Source organism: Trachymyrmex septentrionalis, unplaced genomic scaffold (genome assembly GCF_001594115.1).
Source record: "Trachymyrmex septentrionalis isolate Tsep2-gDNA-1 unplaced genomic scaffold, Tsep1.0 scaffold392, whole genome shotgun sequence".
Classification (NCBI taxonomy): Eukaryota; Metazoa; Arthropoda; class Insecta; order Hymenoptera; family Formicidae; genus Trachymyrmex; species Trachymyrmex septentrionalis.
Window position 1 is genome coordinate 157,822 of NW_017305560.1, and position 17,429 is coordinate 175,250.

Sequence of the window (17,429 nt, forward strand, 5' to 3'; positions counted from 1 at the left end):
TAAACTGTGACTTGTGCTTTAGTCTTTATTGTATCTCCGTATTTAGCACATATTTTAATACTTACTATGTTTCATTATTAAATTATTATATTATAAAATAACGTATTTAAAATATATTTGAAGTAAAATGGAGAAAATAATTCCAAATCGCGCGGCGCGCGCGCGCGCGAAAACGGACATTAAATATTATTATATTTCAACAATAAATATTAATATATTATTAAATATTATTATATTTTAATGCCATAAAATCACGTTGTCACAATTTATGGCCATCATTACATTTTTGATAAAAAAATATTAGCTTTCGTCAGTGTACACCTGATCGCTTCCGGCCCTTTCAATTTACAGCAGCAAAGACGATCACTTTATGATCTGCATAACTTAGAATAACTTCCTGCATAAACGAGACTATAGTCCTCTATAAAGGAAGTTGCTCTAAGTTATATAGTAGACACAACTTGCTACATATATCGCGAAGCAATTTTATCGCGAAGAAATCATCCAGCGTAATGTATAAGGAATAATAAAGAATAAAACAGAAAAATTCATATATTATATTTGGAGTTCAATCCCAGTTCAGATAATATTTTTCGCAATAAAATTATTTATAGATTTTTGTGTTTATATAAGAAATAAATATTTAATCATGCTAACATTAATAAAAATGATAATATTGCCCATCCTCTCTAGCTTGTGGTTTCTCACAGTAATGCAATATTTACCGAGAGGGCATTAGTACACAGACATGTTTCGGATTCGCACTGTACGTGTTAGATTATACATTATACAGTATAGTGCATATTAATCCGCAGATACTCATTTCAAGTAAATATTAATGTAAATACTATAAATACTATTTGCTTGTTTTATATTTACTACACAAAATACTTGTATTTCAAATAGTAATAATCGATTGACGCATTCTTTAAATAAATATTTCTATTAAATCTATTTCAATTGTTTCCCTGTACTGTGTTAAAAAAAAAATTTATTTATTTAATTATTTTCTATTTCAACTATTTTCTCCAGCAGGTCATAGTAGTAGTCTGACTTATCGATTTCATGGAAATTACATTAGACCGATAAATCAGATTATTACTATATTAATTTCCAAAGAACGCGCGTGTCTGATATACATCCAAAAAAACGTCTTGAAATAGATGTCTTTAAAACTTTTCCAAAAAAATGTCTTTTAAACGTTTTGAAAAGACGTATATCTAAAAATAATTCAAGTTTTGAAGCATGTGTAGCTATTTATATTATCAACTGTAAATTTTATTTACCTAGAGAACATTGAGACGTTTTAAAAACATCATAAAGATATTTTAAAATTCATAAGACTTCTTTCGAAAAAAACTATTAAAAAAGCGTCTATAATATATGGCACTTATCTGATAGTTGAAATAAAAAATAAATAAATATATATTTTTCAGTGCAGAAAACAATTGAAATAGATTCAATAGAAATATTTATTTAAAGGGTGCGTCTATAAAATTTCTATTTAAAATTATATTTAAAATATGAGTATTTTTGCATAATAAATATAAAAAAGGCAAATAGTATTTACTATTTATATTAACATTTACTTGAAATAAGATACTTATTATAATGTAGGAAATAGAAAGTTATAATTTAGAAAATAAAAAATAAAATTACAAATATACCGAATTCATATTAAGATGCGAATTAAATATTGCAATAATCGACAAATTCAAACTTAATGGGTTTCAATTACCATTTGATCACGATGCCACTAGTCTCGGAGTCAGTTCATTCCATTGTTCACCACAATCTGTAAATGAAGAGTAAATGTAATTATATATTAAGTTGGTGAGAAAAGGTTTCATTTTATTGTCCGAAAAAATTTTCATATTTCAAGATAATATATAATGGTTGTTATTTCGTATTATAATGCAAATTAAATGTAAAAGTATGAATTTATGTAGATTTTGATATCCGAGAATCTATTTGTTAATTATTCATGCGATACATTTCTGACTGAACAAATTTTGCGTTTAAACAGATTATCAGTATATGAATACCGAATCTATATAGCTAAGCAGTAGTTAAATATCGAAAAAGAATTAAATATAGACAATATTAAATATTAAATCTGGATTTTAATTACTATATTTGAATGCGTCACTCGTCTCAGAGCTGATCCATTCCGCCATATCATTCCCTATCTGACGCGATCCGCGGCGCGAATGAAATGTAAATGCGATCAAAACAGTGAAGCGATTTCATCTCCAGCCCGCGGTTAACTTCACGCGTTAAAAGCGACGCGACACGGCGACACGATTGCGCTACGCATCATGATTTTCAGCCGAATCATATTGCGAAAAATGCGTTTGAACGAATGATTAGTTTACCAGCGCTGAATCTACATTATGAGATATTTAAAATGTTTTAGGAACCAGACGCAAAGTTCACTACCTAGTTTACCGTGTCACATTTTAAACTAAATCCTATACCTATATTAAACTAAATCTCTATACCCAGTGGAAAAATGACAATGGAATCGATAATAACATTGAATATTTCTATAATACGGCATAAACCATTACCGGTCAAGAGTTTCAAGAGTTCTTAAACAATCTTAAAGCAATCGGTTCTCGAAATGTTTTTGCGTCGCGCGTGAAAATAATAATTTAATAATAGATTTGTTAATTAAGTACCTCGTTGGCAAATTCTAATGATCCTTTTGAACCCATTTCTTGTCGTTTTCTAATACTGATAGAGATCTTTGTAAGATACTTTTTGCAGAAAGATTATATAATAATTAATTCGAAATCAGGGCTGTATTTCTCCGCGAAACGCAACGTAACATGTCACTGCTCAAGTCGCAAAAGCGTGAAGCCACAAACTACGCGCTATTTATATGGATATGTTAACCGACATGTCCCCACTGCTCACGTACCAGCCAATGATCGCGATGGGCACTGTATTTGAACACTTATTGGATGGACACTAGCTTTCAGATGGAATATATAATGAAGCGCTACGCGCCGAAAAATTCAATGTTTTTCGAAGATTAGATCTGTGAGTTTCTCGAGAAGCGCTCGCACTCTAAACGCACTTTATATGCTTTATGATAGTGTGTATTTAGCATTAACATATCATTCACATTACTATATACTATAGAAAGGTAAAAACGTATATTTATCGATAAAAGCATGTCCTGAATACGGACTATAAAAATCATATTCTTTTTGAAAATTAAAAACGAATTAGAGAGAAAATAGATGATGATCGTAAAGACTACACGAAAGAAAGATCGAACTTATAAGTACGCTGTTAATCTTTTAAAAAATACATAGCAAAGTTTTAAACTTAACTTGCACCATATTTATTTTCGACACCGTGATCGCCAATACCACAATTACACTGTGACGTAGCTATGTAGTTCCAAATCATTAATAGATGTACTGGCGCTAGTGTATGGGCGATTTTGACGGTTCTACGTAAAACGTCGGGATGGCCTCTCTGGCTCTCTCTCAAGTTTCTCTCTGATCTTAGCGATCGAAGCGCCCGTCGCGCGTACTGAGCTCGTGAGGTAAAGAAGTCGTTTAAACCGTTCATGATTTGACACGGCAAGATAGTGGGTGCAGTCTCGATTAAATCGTTTTGCGCTCAGACATTGCTGACCAGGAATATATCATACTGCAAGGTACGGATTGCCGCGCGGTGCCGTCCGTGCACCTCGTGGATGACATTCTCTGCTTACTCCAGGGGAGGGCACATAACCCCCCTTGGTTCCCCAGTAAACTTATTTAACAAATAACGAGTTCTGCTGTCCCGCGTCGTTCTCCCACGATGTTCTCGCACTCGTGTTCACTCGTGTTCTCTCCGGTCCGCGTTTCATCTTTGCGCAATGTCCACTGTGATGAACTGTTATTGTTTACCCGCGATCCATAACCTGTCTTGCCTGCAATAGTGACTGAGGATCCAGTGCTAGCTGTTATTACTAATGATACGTAGTCCCCATACGATGCAGATCACATTTCAAGTTTCTCTTGGTCACTAACAGTTTGCAGGCGTTACGTAAGAGGTTATTTCACTGATTATTCACAAATTTCCAGTGATATGAAGAAGGAAAGACCGTGACAGAAGGAATTTGAAGACAAGCATAGCCCCGGTGAATGCAGGAATATGCCTTCAGCTACCGGTGTGTACAAGCATGATGCACATTTGATCTCTATTTGCAACATAAAGAAAATGTAGTAATCATATATATGATCTTTGCGATGATACTGGGTAACGCTTTATAAATTAAGAGTTACGTATACTGGATCAGGAACATTAAAAGTGAAATCTTTATATATCCAATTGATAATTGAAAGACATACGCATTACAGGAATATGGAAGCAAAGTAGATAAAGAACGAGTTTCAAGTGGATGAAAAGGTAGATGTAATAAAGGAGATAGAAGTTTCGTATGATATTGTGTTAGTACATATGAAACTATTGAAAAACATGCATTTGTACTATCAATACCAGAGAAGATGTGATTTTTTGCAAAATTTGTGAAGAATATATATCTATTTGAAGCTGTTCAAACAATCGATTTAGCGTTAAAAAAATTAACCGTTAATTGGTTGAGAATCATGTAATTATATTACGAATAAAGAAATCATTTTTGGAGGATGTGCATTTATAATTATATATAAATATGAATATTGTATGAATATTTAATTTTATGAACTTTTAAAGAGACTTTTATTATAAAAATTTCACTTTTATGTTCCTGGCACTCAAGTCTTATAATAGCAGTCTGTAAAATTAAATATGTATATTTCATATATTTTGTCAAATATTACATTAACAACAAATTAATTAAGGAATGGAAAGAGAAGCATGGAATATTTTTATTATTTCTATATATCTAATATTTAATGATATTATATATATTTTATTGTAAAATGAATTTTGTTATGAATGAACTTTTAGGTGGGACCAACCAAATAGGGCAGCAAAAGGGAGGAGGGAATATGCCCAGTAATGAAGAATGTGGAATCAGAGATGTATGGGGACACAATCTAGAAGAGGAGTTTCGTACAATTCGTCAAGTCGTACAACAATATCAGTATATCGCAATGGATACAGAATTTCCAGGTGTTGTAGCTAGGCCTATTGGTAAGAATGTATATTTTTGTATTCCATACATAATAGAAATTCCGTAATGGAATATGTTACTTCCGGGAGCATGTGCAAATTGCAAGTTTTTTTCTTTGGAACAGGAGAATTCAGAACCAATGCCGACTATCAATACCAGCTCTTACGTTGCAATGTAGATCTTTTACGAATAATTCAACTTGGTCTCACATTCCTTGACGAATCAGGGAATACGCCGGGCGGTAGTTATACAACATGGCAATTTAATTTTAAATTCAACTTACAGTAAGTATATGTTACTAACATTAACATCTAATTCTTAGTTTGAGATAATTACATTCAAAGTTTGTTAAATTTTTAAAAAAATAATTCCGGTAATAAAGTGTGTATTTTATTGTTATCAGTGAAGACATGTATGCACAGGATAGTATAGATATGCTACAAAATAGTGGTATACAGTTCAAAAAACATGAAGAGGAAGGCATCGATCCTTTAGAATTTGCTGAGCTATTAATGACATCAGGAATTGTTCTTGTTGATGACATAAAATGGCTATCCTTTCATTCTGGCTATGACTTTGGTTACTTACTGAAACTCCTGACGGATCAAAAATTGCCACAGGAAGAAAGTGAATTTTTTGAGCTTCTTAGGATATACTTTCCAACGATATATGATGTAAAAGTGAGTTGTTTTGTTAAAAAAAAATAAAATTAATTAAGAATAAAAGAAACATAAAAAATATGTTCTATTTTTATATTACATAGTACTTAATGAAATCGTGCAAGAACTTGAAAGGCGGTTTACAAGAAGTGGCAGAACAGCTGGAAATTCAAAGAGTAGGTCCTCAGCATCAAGCAGGTTCCGATTCCCTTCTTACTGGAATGGTCTTTTTTAAGATGCGAGAAGTAAGTTAAATTAAAATACAATATAAACTTTAATAATAAACTTTAATGAAAACAGCTAAATTAAATTACTAAATTTAATTTAATAATATATAATTTGTCAAATAAAATTATAAAAATAATATGTATTACGTTCTTAGATTGCGAGTTCTATGCGAGTCAAAATCAGGATATAAGATATCCTTTAAATATGTCTTATGTCTCGATTTTGATCATGTCTAGGTTTATACGTAAAGTTCTAATTTGCTTCTGACTTTTATTTTAGATGTTTTTCGAAGATAATATTGATGATGCAAAATATTGTGGACATCTCTACGGTTTGGGAACGTCATTTGTCATGAACGGATCTGGCGGATATATGGACAGTAATGGAGATAATGCCTCAACGTCGTAATGTTAAAGAAAGAATCAACCGTAACAGAGAGATTATTTCATTACAAATAAAATGTTATAAAAAAGTCTTTTCACTTAATGATGAAGTGTATGGTTCATATCCGCAATATTATATTGACATCATTGCTGTAGGTTCCATTCGCGAAAAACAATTTAGACGTGTCTCTTTAAGATCTCTCTCCTTTTTTTAATTTTTTTGAATTCTTTCTGTGACTTTTATAGATTTCTTCTGTGATACGTACCATCAATTGAAAAGATTTACAACAGCATAAAAAATGTAATATAATTTTTTGTAAACATTTGGACAATATTGATATAAGATACCGTCGCAGTACAAAAATTCCATAATTTCCCCTACTTTTAAGATCCTTGCCGTATACATATTTAACTCGAATAATGCATAAAAAAAGCGAGAAAGTTGCTTAACATACCCAAACCAAACATAATTTACAGCTAAATGTATTAGTAATGTTCGATGTGTTCGACATTTACAGGAATATTTCGTGAATAACCGAATTTTTTGCAACTTGTTACAAACATTAAGCAGATATACATCTCATTATCGTATATGAATAATACGATTATAATGAAAAGATGTGTTTCTCTCTCTTGTTGTAAAAAAATATTTAATCGTTTAATATGAACTTGTCGAACATTATTGATACACTCTATACACTGTGCAGACGTATCTATTACTGTTAATATGTATATTTATTCTATGATGCATTTGTAGCGCGATACACATTTTAAACGCGAAAAATTCGTATTATACATTTTAAAAAAATTGCAATGGAGGAAAGTACACCGTTTTTAGGCTGTCCGCGATTTTAAGTTGAATATATAAAATATATTGATATAAGAGCATCATACATTTTTATTATGCATATAACGGATACCGTAAGTGATGCGTTAATGTAAAAAAAGTAAGACTTTAAAGATGAAATAGCCTTCATATATAATATTTGCTTATATACTGCACGTGTTTTATTGTAAAACCTGTCGTCCTCAAGAATGCAAGAAAGAATAAAAAGATTTTAGTACATTTTCGAACTAATCGTACTAAAAATATCTGCTTTGTAAATATGACAGTTGCAAAAATTGAATAAATAATTTTCCTTTAAAATGACGAATTTTAATCTATTTACGACAGCAAATTGTAAACAACTTAATCGTTCTATCGACGAAATACATTTTCTCGTAAGTGGAAACGCCCTTCTTGTAAGTAGAACATACAGGTCTTTACTTTCCCCCCCGTTCGTTCTACGCACCCATCTGTAGTAAAGAGATAATGTTATCATATTAGAGTCGATGATATCAGTACCTGTTATCGCGACCTGTTACTTGAATCCGAGTTCAGTCTCGTTGTGCGTATTAAAGTAATTAGTCAGTATACCACCGCGCTTTACGAAAATGCGACCTCGAGCGTCGTGGAAAGAGCTCGATGGCATTTTCGCATTATTAAAATGGATCCTTCTTCTCATCTGTCTTCTCTCATTAACACCACGTAGCATTATCGCGCAAAATGAAAGTGAGACGTTCGAAAGTGCATTTGGATTGAATTTACCTGAATCGAATGAAAATCTAATTGCGGAGGAAAACGTCGATTTGCTACCGCAAACGAAGGAGGTTCCTCTGGAGGCCGAAGATCTGGCTGTGGAGGAGAAAGATTTAGCTCCCGTTGAAAAGAAAGACGACGTAGAAAATTCGCAAGTTTTGACGGAAGTTGAAAATGCTTTTGCAGCAAAAGGCGAATCCGCAGTGGATTCACCCACCGTTCAAATAGCTTTCGGTAAAATAGCGAACGAAAAGAATGGAAAATATGTAAGATACGGTATGTAATCCATTATCAGTGGGCGTGACCATCGTTTCGCAATCAGTATAGTATTAAGCAACAATAGTTGACGAATTTATTTTCTATCAATTTTTTTTTGAAAGGACTGCATTTTTTCTAAATTGTTCTATTTCTGAAACGGTCATTTAAAATAATCTGACGTGAGTCTAACATTCTCAAGTTTCTATGTACTTTTTACCTCGCGCACTATAAAAGAAAATCCATATCATTGCTTATCACACGGTGTGTTTATCAGTTACTCACTTTAATGTGAATCGGGGATGATTCATTGGGTGAGACGAGCCATTTTGATAAATCATAAACTCGTATGGATTAATGATTTAATTAAAGATTGGTTTTTAGTTAAACGCATTAATTATTTACATTTATTTTTAATATTGGAATGATATTGCATACATGTAATTAAGAATGTTCTTGTTCGGATAAAAATATATAAAATATTTACAATAATTGTTGAATAAATATTGTTTAATATTGTGCAATAAGTGATCGATTCCCTTTTTCGATGCGTACTTACAGATTCGGATTCACCTGACGCTAATAGGTACGCGCCTCGTCCGGATGATAATCAACCGTATTATGAATTACCAAGAGATAGATTGGAAAAAATTCGGTCTGAATTCATGTACTGGTACTTCGATAAGGGTGGTTCCGATGATAAGGGCGATTACCAATCAGCTCTGCAGGCGACAAATCTGCAGATCCATAAAAATTTGAATTTTCACTTGCCTTTCTTCGGCTTTAGATTCAACTATACAAGAGTACGACCATTTTTGTAATTATTTATATAATTTCTAATATCATAAATACTTAATATTTGCATACGTTAATTTAAATCTGAATTCATCAATCGAATATCCCAACGTCGGTAGAAATAAAATTGAAACGCAAGTCAAATGTTAGAGGACAGTGACAGAAGTGTAATCGAAGTTTCTATAGAAGCTGAAAAAATAGAGACAATGAAAGAAAACGTGTCTTTTACATTTCTTTTGCGTTTCGTTGTCTTAATTTTTGTTTCCTAAAAACTTCGTTTATGCTTGTCCAGAAACTCTTCCCTTACGTTTTATTTACGTTTCGGCTTTATTTCTGTTGGATGTTTGTCATCCGTACACAGAGTTATTGAAAAAGAGGTAAATAAAAATTTGTTCTCTGCTGAATATACATAATTAAATAAAATGTAACGTTTTAGTTAACTGTCAATGGATACTTGGAGTTTAGCGATCCACCAGAGCATCTTACATACCCTCTGGTTTTTCCCATTAAAGATTGGCCTAAAAAGAATGACCCTGCTTTCATCGGCATTTTCTTCAGTAAATGTCGCATAGGAATGTTAAGAGAAAACGATATCGATCGTAGGAAACCGGGAGTGTATTTTAGGTATAGATATAAATTTTAAAATTAGCGTATTATTTTGGAAATTTTTAGTATTTTATACACGGAATTTCTGAAAAAGCTGAAGAGATTTACGAAAAATAATTGTGCTCTTTAGGCTCGAGAGGGATTTGCAATCGAGAACCGATCAGTTCGGCGTAGAGATGCGAGAGCGTGTCATGTGGGACATCCGTGAAGGTGTTGTTGGCGCCGATTCATTCATACCCAAACACGCTTTTATTGCAACGTGGAAAAATATGTCCTTCACGGGTGGTATCGATCTGTCTCTTCATACAACTAACACATTTCAACTAGTTTTGGCTACTGATGAAGTCTTCACTTATGTTATTTTTAATTACCTTAACATTAAATGGACGAGTCATACCGAAGCGGGCGGTGATACAACACAAGGCGAAAATGGAGTCGCTGCATTTGTAAGCAATCGCGAAATAAGGATAAGTTTTATATCATATTATATTTTACTTCAATTTTACGAAACCTAAGTTAATTATCAAGTCAGTAAAAATATCATAAAACATAAAGATATTTGAGACATATACATATCTAAATAATCTGAAAGATATTACAAAAATGTTTTCTAGATATGTGTGTTGTTTGGGAAAGTAAAATTTTAGCAATGCAAAATAAGAACTATTTCAAAAATAAAGATCCATCTGATAAAACATAAATTTATTTGCAAAACTCATTCATCATAGGTGGGATTTAATGCTGGAAACGGTACTCAAAGTTACGAGTATAAACCTTATTCTCAGGCGACCACGATCCGTGATTTAACAAGCCGTGGCTGGGCTAATGGTTTTCCAGGACGCCATATTTTTAGGATAGACGAAAAAATAATGCTGGGCACCTGTAATAAGGACATTGGTAAAAGAACAATTGTTTTTAATAATTATTAATTAAAGAATGACGATTTTCACTGCGCGATGATGCACAGCCGGAGCTCATCTGCCGCTGGTTTTCGCCCCGGAATCCGGAAACATGTTAGGAGGTACCGTCGTCAACATCACCGGTCCGTGTTTCAACGAGAGTCAAAAGATCAAGTGCCGTTTCGAAAATGAAGTAGTGATGGGCACGGTAGTAGACAGGAATCGCGCGATTTGCGTACAACCATTTTTGAAATACGAAGGTTACATACGTTTTTATATCGCCATCGATAGTGGCACTTACGATTGGAAGGGAAAATATTTCGTTGGTAAGATCTCTCTTCTACATCACAATAATTTTTATACACTCTAAAAAATATGTATGTAAATTTCACATTACGTGGTATTTATATAATTCTCATTATATAAACACCAACTTTAAATATATAATTTACTGTATTGATACAAACACTAACATGATGTAAATGATTTGAGCCCATGATGTTAAATCCATACCATGTTGATGTTTATATTAACGGTGAAAATTATATTTAAGATTCATATTGTTAAATACACACTCCATATTTTTTTGAAATGTGTATACGTTTCTTCGACTATATTAATCATGTGTGATAGAGAAGTAATAGTATTTCTATTATCTTCAATAAGATTAGCGTAAAACTTTCATTCATAGAAACTCCAGCAACGGCAACGGAGAGGATTTTCTTTACTGATAAGGAGGCCGTACATTTGAAGAAACCGGAGGAAATAAAAATCACATGGAACGCATATAATTTAACTACCAATTTTGGAGCAGGAATACAGATATCCTTATGGGGATATAGAGAGACGAAGACCACACCCGAGTTTGAATACATAACGGTTTTGGAGGTTTGTACAAGACAATCCGAAACGGTGAAAAGGTGAAAGGTAAATTAAATTAAATTATTGTATACATTTCAGAGATCGCATACCAATATTGGTAATTATGTCATCAAACCAGCCAAATACAGGGACGAGTACAATCCATATCATACGGACATGGTGTTTGGCTTTATTCAAATCAACTTGACCGAACCGCATTTATACTCTGGACTATCGATAACACCGTAGGTTTATTAAGATAAAATATTTATGTACTGATGGTTCGTTTGAGATCACGTTTAAAGATTTTAATCTTATATAGGAGTTTATGGAGCAGGCCGATTCCGCTCGGTTGGTATTTCGCTCCTCAATGGGAACGACAATACGGATCACGATGGGCTACGAAAATCTGTGACAAATGGATTATGCATGATCGATATCTCAAAAACTTCGCCGCGGAAGTGGCACTTTGCCCTTGCATCCTAGATCATGCTTTGTACGACAAAGGTCGCTTTCTTCCGGATTACAATTGTGATAAAGACTCAAATATAGATTGCTATTATAATCAACGTGCGACTCACTGTGTGAGAACAGGCGCGCCCAAGTAAGTAATCTTCCGTTTAGGAGGGACACTATCTATTTCTTACACACGCATATTTTACACATACTTGTATATCGCTGCGATAAAAGTGACACATCTTAAGCAACTTTTCAATAGAGCATTTTTTTTAATTCTGATTTAGAACATTTTAATTAGGATAGAATAAATATGCAATTTTTCTAATTTTACTTTCTTCCCTATGTTATACTTTCAATTATAATGTATTCCTGATAAAACTATGTTATGAATTTTTAAAATTCGAGTACTGCTGGTTTAACGCAAATTTCATCCTTTATCAGAGTTGTAATAAGGGATACAACACTTTTTCATATAAGTGAATGAGTTACGTATTGTTTTTACACAAAAATATATTAGTCTTAATAAATCGATTTCTTTAAAAAATATTAATATTTTATTATGTTACTTTTGTTATGTTTATTGAGTTACTTTTATTAACGATATGCCAACTAATATTGATTTCTCGAATGAGAGCATTTATTTATAAATCACAATAAAGCACTACTTATACAACAGCTTAACATGTAAAACTTTTGATACACTGCTTACTCCTGCTATTTTAGTTTGGACGGTTCGGAGCAACAATGTTGTTACGATCAAAATGGTTTTCTCATGCTGTCTTATGATCAGCAATGGGGATCGCGGCCGCATCGATCTCACAATTTGGGTTTCTTTCCGTGGAATGAGGCTAACAAGGTCCCGACTCTCTCGCAATGGTGGCACGATGTAGTGCCTATGTATGCGTGTTGTCTCTGGCAGGAAGAACAGGCTGTCGGTTGCGAAACGTTTCGATTTGAACGGAGACCATCGCAGGATTGCATTGCCTACCAATCGCCGGGAGTGTCAGCGATATTCGGTGATCCTCACTTCGTTACGTTCGACGGCGTGGAATACACTTTTAATGGTAAAGGCGAATTCGTTCTGCTACGAGTGAATGATGTCAGAGATAAACTCGACGTACAAGGTAGATTTGAGCAAATGCCGAAGAATATCTATGGTAACGTAATGGCAACGCATCTTACCTCGGTAGTAGGTGAGTTTCTGCTGTTCTACTACATGAAAATTTTCTGACGTTCTGTTAGCAACTTTCCAGGTTTAAATTGTTTTCTTAACCCTTTGAAGCTGACAGTGAATCTATTTGACCATATTCTTTGTATTATATTCGCAAATTTAATTTATTTTATTATTTACTAATAAAATAAACACACACTGCAATGTTTTAAAATCATAAATTATATTATTAAAATAAATTTAGTATTTACACACATTTTTTTACACAAGTTATATTATTTTAGTTTCTTAAAATTATTGCTGTTTAATTAACATACAATTATTTAACTGGATCTCACAGACTTAGCGTAATCAATAACTAAAGTGTCGTTATTGATGTTGATATTATCTTTGGAGAGTTAAAGTCTTTCGGCCTTCGTCTAATATTAATATCGCTATTAACAATAATGTGATGCTAATTAATGCGTTATATATCTTGCAGTGAGGGGTAATAATTCCGCTACCATCGAAGTTCGTTTGAGACCCAGGCATGCGCAATGGCGATATCGGCTTGATGTCTTCGCAGACGGTCAAAGAATATACTTCGATAGACCAGCCTTAAAATTCCAACATTTCCCCGGGGTTGTTGTTTACACTCCTACGTATATTTTGAATCAGAGCGAGGTTATTATTATGCTTGACACTGGGGCTGGTGTAGAAGTCGTTGAGAACGAAGGATTCTTATGTGCTCGAACGTATCTACCGTGGATATATGTGGTAAGAAGAGAATGATTTTTTTCTATTACATAGTATAAGGATTGAACCTAATATAAATATACAATAAAAGAATAGTGGCAGTTCAGGGCCAAAATTTGTTTGTGATGGAAACGTATGAAATCGGTCAATCTTTATAGATTTAGACGTGCTGAACTCGAATATAAAGCTTAAAATTTTCCAGACTTTGGAGAATTTTAAGCTTTACTTTGCAGTAAAATATTATATATTTCCCGATGAACAAATAGTAACTGAACAAGAAACCTCTTTTTCTATTATAATGACCTTAAAAACTACAATTTTTTTGCAATGTAAAAATCAATGTTACATACAATAACATGAACAAAACAAAGATGAATATCCGTATCTACGTGCGAGGGCATGAATGCGTTTCTGCTTTTTCACTATTAGCATTAGCTTTACTTAAAATACACTGCATGGTGGTTACTGAATTGGGTATCTCTTACAAGGAAAGAGATCTAACTGTCTCCCTCCGATCTTAATGTGCTTTTAATATGTTATTCTCCAGACAAAAGTAAGCGACACGTATTTTTTTATACGTGTCCGCTTTCACTTTTAAGGGGTGAAACATCCCTTCGAAAAATATCGGTTTTTCTCTTTTGAAATAAATATTGTCGAAACTATAAGAGACAAGAAAAAAATCTTTGAAATGTAAGTAGCATGGTTTCCAGAATACTTTATAATAAAAAAAAGAAAAAATTTTTTGACTTTTTTATTATATTATTATATAATTAAATAAAAACAATTTAAAAAATTTTTATTTCTTTTTTTAGTTATAATATATATAATATCTTGTTTTCTTTTATTACGGACATTCATCTTGTTTTGTTCATGTTATTGTCGTGTAATATTGTTATATAATATTTTTACATTGCAAAAAAGTTGCAGTTTTTAAAATTATGACAGAAAAAGAGATTTCTTGTTCAGTTATTATTTGTTCATTGAGAAATATAATATTTTGCTGCAGAGTAAAGCTTAAAATTCTCCAAAATCTTGGGAATTTTATGAAAATGCAATTTTTCTGCAAAAAAAATTACATTTTCATAAAGTTTTTTTGGAGAAATGGATTTTGGAGAATTATAAACTTTATATTCGAGTTCAGCACGTCCAAATCTATAAAGATTAACCGATTTCATACGTTTCCACATTTTGACTCTACTGCCATCTTTTTTTATATAAAGTATAAGTTTACAAAAAAACCTGTTTTTTTTTTTAATTTCTTATATAGTATCATATTCATTTTTTTTCCTAATGTAAAGAGAAAAAGAAGAACGATAAACTGTGCAAGAACTTCATCTAAAAAGAACAGGCCTATTATTTATAATATAAATCTATGTTTATTAAATATTTTTTCATTGTAGAATAAAACCAGAGGACTTTTCGGTATTTGGAATTTTGATCCTCTAGATGATTTGACAAGTCCATTGGGATATCAAGTCCCAATCAACAGTGTAAATCATTCAGAAGCTATTCATACAGATTTCGCAATACAGTGGATGTTAGAAGACAAAGAGAACAAACTGTTAGGAGCGGCTTTATTTCACAGGGAGTTTGGTAGGACGGCGAGCTATTATGCTAATCGCACATTTAAGCCGGAATTTCGAAAATATCCATCAGAAATACTCCCAGCGAATAGGACGTACGATATTAACCGCGCGATTGATCTTTGCGGCGATTCGTATCAGTGTCAGTATGATTACGTTATGACGTTGAATCGGGATTTAGCGCATTTTACTCGAAATTATTATGACACCTATACTCAAATCCGAGCGTTGAACAATAAAGAAAGTAAGTAAACAATTTACAATTTCAAGTATTACTATTTCTAAATCTAAATGAAATATTTAAACATATTAATACTTTATCATACGCTTATATTGTACTAGTACAATGTATATATTTTTTATTTTCAAGTTGTATCCTGTGGTATACTGGAAACACCACGATTCGGACGTAAGAGCAATTTCCTATTTGTCCCGGGAACGAAAGTAAGTTTCGAATGCAACCAGGATTTCATACTAATTGGTGATCAACGTCGAGTGTGCACACCGGAAGGACGATGGAATGTCCCAGAATACGGATACACGGAATGCCTTCGTAAGTATGCTTACGTTATTATTTAATGCATCAGTTTCTCACTGCAATCTCACCGTACCTACTAAATGATCTAAACAATTAAGGTATAAAAATAAGAAATGCAATAAGGTATAAAATAAAGAAAATATTTAACGATAGCGCATTTATCAGATTGATTAATTCGAGAGAAAATTTAAATTCTATCAATTTGTTAAATTGTAAATGTTAAATCAAATCTGATCTTACAGTAATTAATCAATAAGAATTTGTTTCTACCAAAGTTAAGTTCACAGAATTGCTAACAAACAATCCTGTTGAATGATTTGACAATGATTTTCGTAGCTCTTCTTTTCTTCCTTTATTTTACTGATATCTTTCAACGTAATCTCTTTTCCTATTTCCTCCGACGTGATTTTCAAATTAATATATTTCCTCCATAATATTCTTGAAGCTTCCACGGGTGCTTTTTATATAAAAGTTATGCGTTTCGCGGGTTTTCTCCGTGTCCAAATCCATTTTTGAAATGCTAAAGTATTAGGTTGCTCTTCGCCCTGATGAAGTGGACTTCAAGGTTCATGAAAGGTTGCCATTTCAAGAATGGATTTGGACACGGAGAAAACCCGCGAAAAGCATAACTTTTATATATTTCCTCCATTTTTGTACTACAATTGATACTTGTTATAATATAAATATAGGTCAAATCGAGTATGTTCAGCGTACAGCGTGGACCGTAATGGGCATTATTTCCGCCGTGTTAATACCCGTGGTGGCCTGCATCGCCGGTGGTTTTATTTATATGAGAAGGAATCAATCGCGGGGAGGTTCGATGAAATCTTGGCGTTATTCTGAGCGCGATTCTGGTATCGACAATGAGTCCACGTTGAAACAGAGCGCGCCGTTAAAATCGTACGACGATAGGGCTATTACTCCAATAAGCGACACTAGTACAATTGAGACTAATAGCGGCACTAGAAAGCGCCGTAGTTACGACAGAGTGTACCGCACTCATGAACCCCTACCCAATAGACCGGACATTGACTTCGAGGATAAAGAATGGGACCTGAAGGACCCTATCTCACTCACAGGGTCAGATTCGGGCACGGACTCGATTAGAAAAACAGGAAGTCCTTCGAAAGAGAGCGACGTTTAAATGATATTCGTTTCTTATGTCGTAGAAATGTGCAACCAACTGAAAAAAATTTTCCATTTCTATCAATGTACAATAGATTAATTTTAGTCTCGGTTTAATTTATCCCTTATTTCTAATTCTTGGAATTGAAAAAAAAAATGAAAAGTAAGTTAAACTAAGAATAAAATTTAAATCTACAGTGGTAGAAAGTATTAGTAGTATATAAATATAGTTGCAGTACAAATGATATATTCTACTCAGAAATTGCTTTATTTCCACGCATCGTTTTAAGTCAATATATATGTGCGTATCAGACCATGACAATACCTTGTATTTTGATTCCAATTTCAAATAATATCATACATCTTACATGCACACATGTAAGAATGTTGTACACATGTGAAAAAGTAATAGATATATATATATATATATATAT

General features: G+C 32.9%; 2 protein-coding genes and 1 long non-coding RNA gene across 4 annotated transcripts in view; 2 read left to right on the forward strand and 1 right to left on the reverse strand.

The window, feature by feature from the left end:
- The window catches only part of LOC108750952, a 14,336-nt gene extending 11,525 nt beyond the window's left edge, over positions 1-2,811 (reverse strand). Inside the window, exons 1-2 of the long non-coding RNA XR_001939460.1 lie at positions 2,682-2,811; positions 1,739-1,795 (exon numbers count right to left, since the gene is read on the reverse strand). This is a non-coding gene — a long non-coding RNA (uncharacterized LOC108750952). The remainder of the gene's footprint in view (positions 1-1,738; positions 1,796-2,681) is intronic.
- A 668-nt stretch (positions 2,812-3,479) lies between these two features.
- LOC108750950 (CCR4-NOT transcription complex subunit 7) lies at positions 3,480-7,430 on the forward strand. Its single transcript, XM_018490832.1, has 7 exons — positions 3,480-3,673; positions 4,086-4,171; positions 4,954-5,139; positions 5,244-5,403; positions 5,523-5,799; positions 5,883-6,023; positions 6,286-7,430. Exons 2-7 carry the CDS (start codon positions 4,156-4,158, stop codon positions 6,412-6,414), a joined length of 909 nt encoding a protein of 302 aa, XP_018346334.1. The 5' UTR covers positions 3,480-3,673; positions 4,086-4,155; the 3' UTR covers positions 6,415-7,430.
- A 319-nt stretch (positions 7,431-7,749) lies between these two features.
- LOC108750949 (protein mesh) overlaps positions 7,750-17,429 on the forward strand; it is an 11,981-nt gene continuing 2,301 nt past the window's right edge. Inside the window, exons 1-14 of one of the 2 annotated variants that reach the window (XM_018490831.1) lie at positions 7,750-8,244; positions 8,785-9,026; positions 9,455-9,642; positions 9,755-10,070; positions 10,353-10,521; positions 10,592-10,849; positions 11,215-11,411; positions 11,484-11,629; positions 11,707-11,988; positions 12,567-13,036; positions 13,496-13,770; positions 15,150-15,576; positions 15,703-15,885; positions 16,560-16,961. In XM_018490831.1, the coding sequence (XP_018346333.1) occupies positions 7,824-8,244; positions 8,785-9,026; positions 9,455-9,642; positions 9,755-10,070; positions 10,353-10,521; positions 10,592-10,849; positions 11,215-11,411; positions 11,484-11,629; positions 11,707-11,988; positions 12,567-13,036; positions 13,496-13,770; positions 15,150-15,576; positions 15,703-15,885; positions 16,560-16,961 (3,976 nt within the window). In that variant the 5' untranslated portion in view covers positions 7,750-7,823. The remainder of the gene's footprint in view (positions 8,245-8,784; positions 9,027-9,454; positions 9,643-9,754; positions 10,071-10,352; positions 10,522-10,591; positions 10,850-11,214; positions 11,412-11,483; positions 11,630-11,706; positions 11,989-12,566; positions 13,037-13,495; positions 13,771-15,149; positions 15,577-15,702; positions 15,886-16,559; positions 16,962-17,429) is intronic. The other variant, XM_018490830.1, reaches the window with a different exon arrangement.

What these genes read in the sequence shown, in the direction of transcription:
- LOC108750950 (XM_018490832.1), top strand. An exon ending in TGTTGTAGCTAGGCCTATTG is followed by an intron (nt 5,140 to 5,243) that starts GTAAGAATGTAT and finishes TCTTTGGAACAG; the next exon opens with GAGAATTCAGAACCAATGCC. An exon ending in CAACGATATATGATGTAAAA is followed by an intron (nt 5,800 to 5,882) that starts GTGAGTTGTTTT and finishes TATATTACATAG; the next exon opens with TACTTAATGAAATCGTGCAA.